At 43.1% G+C, this 7,765-nt stretch overlaps 1 protein-coding gene across 1 annotated transcript in view; it reads left to right on the top strand.

Annotated features, from left to right (window-relative positions):
• The window catches only part of farsb (phenylalanyl-tRNA synthetase subunit beta), a 64,209-nt gene that overhangs the window by 7,222 nt on the left and 49,222 nt on the right, over nt 1–7,765 (top strand). The window contains exons 3-6 of the mRNA XM_043702054.1: nt 594–748; nt 2,635–2,707; nt 5,948–6,063; nt 6,284–6,434. Of these exons, the coding sequence (XP_043557989.1) occupies nt 594–748; nt 2,635–2,707; nt 5,948–6,063; nt 6,284–6,434 (495 nt within the window). The remainder of the gene's footprint in view (nt 1–593; nt 749–2,634; nt 2,708–5,947; nt 6,064–6,283; nt 6,435–7,765) is intronic.

Below are 7,765 nucleotides of genomic sequence, written 5' to 3'. Positions count from 1 at the left end.
GTCCAGAACTAGAGGGCATAGGTTTAGAGTGAGAGGGGAAAGATATAAAAGAGACCTAAGGGGCAATTTTTTCACACAGAGGGTGGTACGTGTATGGAATGACCTGCCAGAGGATGTGGTGGAGGCTGGTACAATTTAAGAGGCATTTAGATGGGTATTTGAATAGGAAGGGTTTGAAGGGATATGGACCGGGTGCTGGCAGGTGGGTCTAGATTGGGTTGGGATATCTGGTCGGCATGGACAGTTTGGACCGAAGGGTTTGTTTTCATGCTGTACATCTCTGTGACTCTATAATTTCCTAATCATAGCTCAGAGCTGCTGAGGCCTACATTGGCCTTCCTACTGCAATCTGACTGAGATCACGTAATTGCATAGATCTGGGATTAAAAATGATATTTTGCTAATCAGTATCACAATTATATAATGTATTTTACTACCTTTTAGGGTAGGGTAGGGTGAGGAGGGGGTGCGGCAGGGAGTGTGGAAGCTTCCGGTTTCTTGCATTCAAATGCTGCTTGTGTAAAGCTGTTGTGAATATGTACACGTATGTATACTATATATGTGTATTATATAGGTTGGTTCTTTTGTTGCAGACATCTGAAAAGGAAATTATAAGCAGAGAACAAGGAGATGGAAAAGCAGAGGGTGCATCCGATATGATATTGTATAAAATCGATGTTCCTGCCAACCGTTATGATCTCTTGTGCCTGGAAGGATTGACCCGTGGTTTGCAGGTCTTTAAAGACAGGTAACGTTTCTTAATATGAAAGTAGAATACTGCATTTGCTGTGAAATATGAAATAAACTCAATCCTTGATGGAAATCCTGAACAAGTATATAGAGAGAAATAGTTAATATTTCAGATTAACTTTGTCAGAACTGGAAGATGTTAGACAAGTAACAGATTTTAAATAAGAGAAGGGGTTAGGGAGAAATGTAGACAAAACAAAGAGAAGGTCTTGGTAGGTTGGAAGACGTAAACGATTAAATGACACAAGTTTGTGTAAGACCACAGGGCTTGGTAATGGGACAAGTGAAGACACATAACATGTGAAAGGAAACACATTAGAGGAGGTATGAATGGCAAGATGGTGGACAGTGACTGTCTAAAATCAGAAAAATGAGACTAAAACCAAAAGCTGAAAAGAAGAAGAGCTGTTGATCCTGTCCAGCTCATTTCCCACATTTCTCTTTGCACCACTTCCCCGCCCTTCCAGAACCATGCCAGGATATGTCCTTTGTCCTTGGAGGCGGCTCAGTGGTTAGCACTGTTGTCTCACAGCGCCAGGGACCCGGTTCAGTTCCCGCCTCGAGCAACTGTCTGTGTGGAGTTTGCACGTTCTCCCCATGTCTGCGTGGGTTTCCTCCAGGTACTCCGGTTTCCTCCCACATCCGGTTTCCTCCCACAGTCCAAAGATGTGCAGGCTAGGTGAATTGGCCATGCTAAATTGCCTGTTGCGTTAGGTGCATTAGTCAGGGGTAAATGTAGGGGAATGGGTCTGGGTGGGCTGCTCTTCGGAGGGTCAGTGTGGACTTGTTGGGCCAAAGGACCTGTTTCCACACTATAGGGAATCTGTCTTTAGGGAATCTATCTATCTTTGTCCTCACCTTTGACCCACCCTGTCCAATGGAATGCCTGCTGCCACCTCAAGTGTGATACCACCATTACCAAAAACATCGACCTCTTTCCATTCCCTTTCATTGTTCCAAAGGGAGTATCTCCTCCAAAATATCCTGGCCTACATCTTAGTCAGCTCATTGTCCCCTCCCTTACTCCCAGCACAACTCGACTCAGGTCCCAAACACACTTTTCAGATGAAACAAAGAGCATTATGTGTACTTCTTTCCATTTAGTGACTTCTTATTTACTGCTCACTATTTACTGTGCATTAGGGAGACTAAATGCAGCATGGTAACTATTTTGTGGAACATTTCTTTAGCCCGCAAACATGACACTGCACTCACCTTTTTTAATTCTTCACCTTGCTCACATATTGATTTCTCTCCTCGGCCCTTTTGTGTTGAATGAAGTTCAAACAACCGCACCACATCCTTTGGTTAAGGACTTCTTCCAGACTCATCTGAAATGATGGCTGGAAGAAGGCCTTAACCAAAGGATGTGGTGCAGTTGTTTGAACATTTTCAGCTTGATTGTAACTTCTGCTCAAATTTTGTTTCCTTTTGCATTTCAGGTTTTGGTTTTACTTTTATTGTCTCTTGTTTTTGATTTTGGAGAGAATCTGTCATTATTCTGCAATTCAAACTTCTTCTCAACTCACCTCTAATGTCTTTATTTGTTCCATTACCACTCTCTTTGGCTTTGTGTCTGATCCCAGGCCCTCCCTTTTGTTCTTTTCTTGTCCTCTTCCTTTCACTTGTTGAAAACCAATTATACCTCCAACTTTGTTCTGATGAAAAGACATGACCCTGAAACATTAACTCGTTTCTCTGCTGATAGATGCTGCTTTACTTCACTTTCTTACTGTTTTCTTTGTCACCAAGCTTTCTTTCTTATTTGGAAAGTATCGTAATTTCATTAAGTGTGGTTTGTTGTTAAGTTATTAAAGTTTTAAGATACCTATTGCTTGTAAAAGATGTTGACTGTCATGATGTAACTTTCATTTGTCCAAGCAGAATTGAAGCTCCAAAGTACACAAGAGTGGGGCCACCTAGTGGAGACATGCAGAAATTAATTATCACCAAAGAGGTAAACATGTATTTTGCCTAGTAAGCTGAAACATTATATGGGGGTAGATTAACTCAGTTGGTTCGATGGCTAATTTGTGATGCAGAGTGACACTAAGAACAAGTCTTCCAATTCCTAAATTGGCTGGGGTCATCATGGACCCCATCTTCTCAACCTTGCCCCTCACTTGAGGTGTGGTTACCCTCAAATTAAAGTTACCACCGGTTGTCTCTTTCTCTCTGTCTGTCTGTCTGTCTCTCTCTCTCTCTCTCTCTGTCTCTATTGAGCAAGCAATAATGATTTTGCTGAGTCAAAATCCTGAAATTCCCTCCAAATGACATTATGGGTCAACCTACAACAGACAGATTGTAGCAGTTCAAGAAGACAACTCGCCAACACCTTCTCAAGGGCAATTAGAGATGGGCAATAGCTGCTGGCTAGTCAGTGATGCCCATATCCCACAAATGAATAAAAAAGTAGTTATGGCCCTCTGTGGTGACTTTCACTTTCACTTCTGTATTATATGAAAGAAGCATCATTTATAGAATGTTATATGGTTTTAAAGGAAGTGAAAAAAAACTCTTTTCAAGATGCCATTACCATTCCAGCTTAAATTTCATACCAAATGTTGGAGCAAATATATTTTATTTTTAAAATATGTTTAAAATGAGGAATGTTCATCTTTAAAAATGGAATATTTGGTCATTTCATGAAGCTAATATATGAAGCTAATATATACAGCTTGAACGCTGTTCGACAGCATTTCTGACTCCCAACCTTAGACGATACACCTATTCCTGTGAAAGGATTGTAATGTTTGTGTTGCCTACACCACTGGGGATGGATTTCAACCCAGGTCCTAAAAGGAAAAATACATCATATGAACTTTTTATACCAGTTTCAGTATTTCTGAAAAAGAAATTCTGAGTTTGAGCAAAATACAGGCAGTGTATCAAAACTGGCAACCTGGACTGAATTTGTCCTGGATTTTGGATCTTGTCAGTTTTTGGGTTGGGCCATTTGGGCTGGGTTAGGAGACTGCCAAGAATTACTTAAAACATAACAAAAGGCTGGCGCTAAAAAGCCAATAACTGACCAGCCCCCTACCCAGCAGTGCAGTGCCTGGCTGAACAGATCGATAAGTTATTTTACTAATTTAATAATAACTAAAATTCATGCGTGGCAGTTTAATAAAGAAGTCTAGACACTCACCATGCTCTGGGTGAAATATGTTTTCCCTCACGTCTCCTCTAATGTCTACAAATAGCCTGAAATTTGGGCCCACAATGATTGATCTCTCCTTTGGGAAAAATCAGTTTTCCATCCACTCAGTCCAAGCCCCTCATTATTTTGTAGAACTCAACTAAGTCACTCCTCACCCTCCACATTTCTAAGGAAAACAACCTGAGCTTATCCAATCTTTGTTCACACCTGCAATTTTCAGGCCTCGGCAACATTCTTGTTAATCTCCTCTCTACTCTTCCTAAAGCAATTATGTCCTTTGTGTAATATGGTGACCCAAACTATGTACACAACTCCAGCCGTGGCCTAGCTAGTGTTTAATATTGTTCTAACGTGACATCCCTGCTCTTGGGTTCAATACCTCACCCAGTGAAGGAAAGCAACTCACATGCCTTCTTTACCACCATATGTACTTATCCTGCCACGTTTAGGACCCAGTGTATGTGCACTCCAAGGTCTCTCACCACCTCTATCCCTCTCAATACACCCCTGTTTACTGTGTGTTCCTTTGCTTTGTTTGCTTTCCCAAATTCACAACCTCTCTCTTGTTCAGACTGAAATCCATTTGCCATTTTGTGCTGAATCTAACCATTGATATCTTCCTGCAGTGAATTACCATAACCTTCATGATCAATAACCTAATTAATTTTTATGTCATCAGCAAATTTCCCGATTGTCGCTCTGATGCTTATGTCAAAGTTATGAATACATATCACTGATAGCAAGGGGCCCAAAACTGTGCCCTGTGCAACGCAATTGGGAATGGGTTTCCATTTGCAACTATACCTGTCTACAGTTATCCTTTGTTTCCTATCACTACGTCAATTTTGAATCCAGATTCTGGATTAGTGGTGCTGGAAGAGCACAGCAGTTCAGGCAGCATCCGAGGAGCAGTAAAATCGATGTTTCGGGCAAAAGCCCTTCCTGTTTGTCCTGTTCGGTTCCGAACTCTGCTGGTTTAAAGGTGGTCCGGAGTCCATGTGGGATGAGTTGGTTATGGAGGCAGGCACTGAGGAAGCAAATGTGGCTGTGGTAACAAGTTTGTTTCAGGAGATGGTTGAAGAGCTTCAGGGCAGAGGAAATGCAGTGGGAGAGGGACTCCCTGAGATTCTTGTAGAGAGAGGAGGAAAACTTCTTCAAGGCAGGCATCCTTGCAAGAGGATTTGCAGTAGGGTTAAAATCAACTAGGTAAAAACAATGACTGCAGATGCTGGAAACCAGATTCTGGATTAGTGGTGCTGGAAGAGCACAGCAGTTTAGGCAGCATCCGAGGCGCAGTAAAATCGACGTTTCGGAATTTTGAATCCAACTCATCATATCCTTATGGCATTAATTTATATTACCAGCACGCCATGTGGGACCTTGCCAAATGCCTTAAGAGGATCTATGTAAATGACTATCCACCACACTACTCTCATGAATCATCCTCGTTACTTCCTCAGAAAATTCAATTACATTACTGAGACACAATCTTCTCTTAACAAAACTGTGTTGACTACCTTGATTAATCTAGATTTGGAGATGCCGGTGTTGGACTGGGGTGTACAAAGTTAAAAATCACACAACGCCAGGTTATAGTCCAACAGGTTTAATTGGAAGTACACTAGCTTTCGGAGCGACGCTCCTTCATCAGGTGATTGTCTGTTGGACTATAACCTGGTGTTGTGTGATTTTTAACTTTGATTAATCTATGCCTCCAAGTAACAGTAAATCCTATCTTTCAATTGTCTGTAGGATAGGGATAACTAACGTAAACCCTGGCAGATTTTTTCTGCCTAAAACCAGTAGGTTTGGGACCAATTGCAGTTTTCTTCCACCATTCTGTTTGTAATCAGCCATCTCAACACTGAATTAGAAATGTTTTTAATCAGTCATTATTTCCACGAAGGGAGGAATAGTAATTAGTCATGTTTTTGTGCTGCTATAATCATAATGTATTGTTAATTCTGTAACCGTCACAATCCAAAACCTCTTTGTTGTTATAAGTCCCAATTTCATCATAATTCTCTTCCTTTGTAGACTGCACAAGTTCGCCCACATGCTGTAGCAGCTGTCCTTCGTAACATTAAGTTTACCAAGGATCGCTATGACAGTTTCATTGATCTACAGGAGAAGCTGCATCAAAACATTTGCAGGTGAGATCACATCGGCCCTTACTTTCTGATAAATCATCTCTAAAACTCCCAAATGTGTGTCACTCAGACATCGTGTGAAAACATCCGTGTGGTAAAATAGTCACAAGTTTTGGTTGCTCAATTTTGAGGTGTCCTGCTATGTTCGAGTTGTAATACTGAAAAGTTAGATTCCCTGGAAGTAAATCTTGAGAAAATAATTAGTGTGTAAATGTTTCTGTAGGAAGCGAGCTTTGGTTGCAATTGGAACCCATGATCTGGACACACTGGTAGGACCTTTTACCTATACTGCAAAACCACCTTCTGAAATTAAGTTTAAACCCTTAAACCAGTCAAAGGAATACACTGCTTCAGAAATAATGGATCTTTACAAGGTAAGCAACATTTACAGTCGGTGTTTTACTTTTATATGATGAATATTGTTGCTTTGATGATTTAAACTGAACATAAAAGAACTCATTTGACAAAGGATCTGTCGCTATTAATAATTGAGCAATTCTAAGTTAATCTGCAATGGCTATGCACTTTGCTTTTTTCTTTTAATTTGAAAAATTGTACCTGTGTGAAATTTTATTGCTGGAACAGCACAGCAGGTCAGGCAGCATCCAGGGAACAGAAGATTCGACGTTTCGGGCACAGGCCCTTCTTCAGGAATGAGCAGAGAGTGTTCAGCAGGAGAAGATAAAAGGTAGGGAGGAGGGACTGGGAGGAGGGGCGTTGGAAATGTGATAGGTGGAAAGAGGTCAAGGTGAAGATGATAGGTCGGAGTAGGGTGGAGGCGGAGAGGTCAAGAAGAAGACAGCAGGTCAGGAAGGCGGTGCCGGGCTGGAGGGATCCGGCTGAGACAAGGTGGGGGGAGGGGGGATGAAGAAACTGGTGAAGTCCAAGTTCATCCCCTGCGGTTGGAGGGCTCCCAGTCGGAAGATAAGACGCTCCTCCTCCGACCATCGGGTTGTTGTGGTTTGGCGGTGGATGAGCCCAATGACCTGCATATCCCGGGTGGAGTGGGAGGGGGAGTTGAAATGCTGTGCCACAGGTTGGCACTTCCATATCCGCCACAGATTCACCTGCACCTCCACCCACATCATCTACTGCATCCGCTGCAGCCGGTGTGGCCTCCTCTATATTGGGGAGACAGACCGCCTACTTGCGGAGCGATTCAGGGAGCACCTCTGGGCCACCCAGACGAACCAACCAAACCACCCTGTAGCACAGCATTTCAACTCCCCCTCCCACTCCACCGAGGATATGCAGGTCATTGGACTCATCCACCGCCAAACCACAACAACCCGACGGTCGGAGGAGGAGCGTCTTATCTTCCGACTGGGAACACTCCAACCGCAGGGGATGAACTTGGACGTCACCAGTTTCTTCATCCCCCCTCCCCCCACCTTGTCTCAGCCGAATCCCTCCAGCCAGCCACCGCCTTCCTGACCTGCAGTCTTCTCCTTGACCTCTCCGCCTCCATCCTACTCCGACCTATCACCCTCACCTTGACCTCTTTCCACCTATCACATTTCCAACGCCCCCCCTCCAAGTCCCTCCTCCCTACCTTTTATCTTCTCCTGCTGAACACTCTCTGCTCATTCCTGAAGAAGGGCATGTGCCCGAAACGTCGAATCTTCTGTTCCCTAGATGCTGCCTGACCTGCTGTGCAGTTCCAGCAATAAAGTTTCAGCTTTGATCTCCAGCATCTGCAGACCTC

Source organism: Chiloscyllium plagiosum, chromosome 13, assembly GCF_004010195.1.
Source record: "Chiloscyllium plagiosum isolate BGI_BamShark_2017 chromosome 13, ASM401019v2, whole genome shotgun sequence".
Lineage (NCBI taxonomy): Eukaryota > Metazoa > Chordata > Chondrichthyes > Orectolobiformes > Hemiscylliidae > Chiloscyllium > Chiloscyllium plagiosum.
This window is presented reverse-complemented; position numbering and strand designations above follow the sequence as displayed.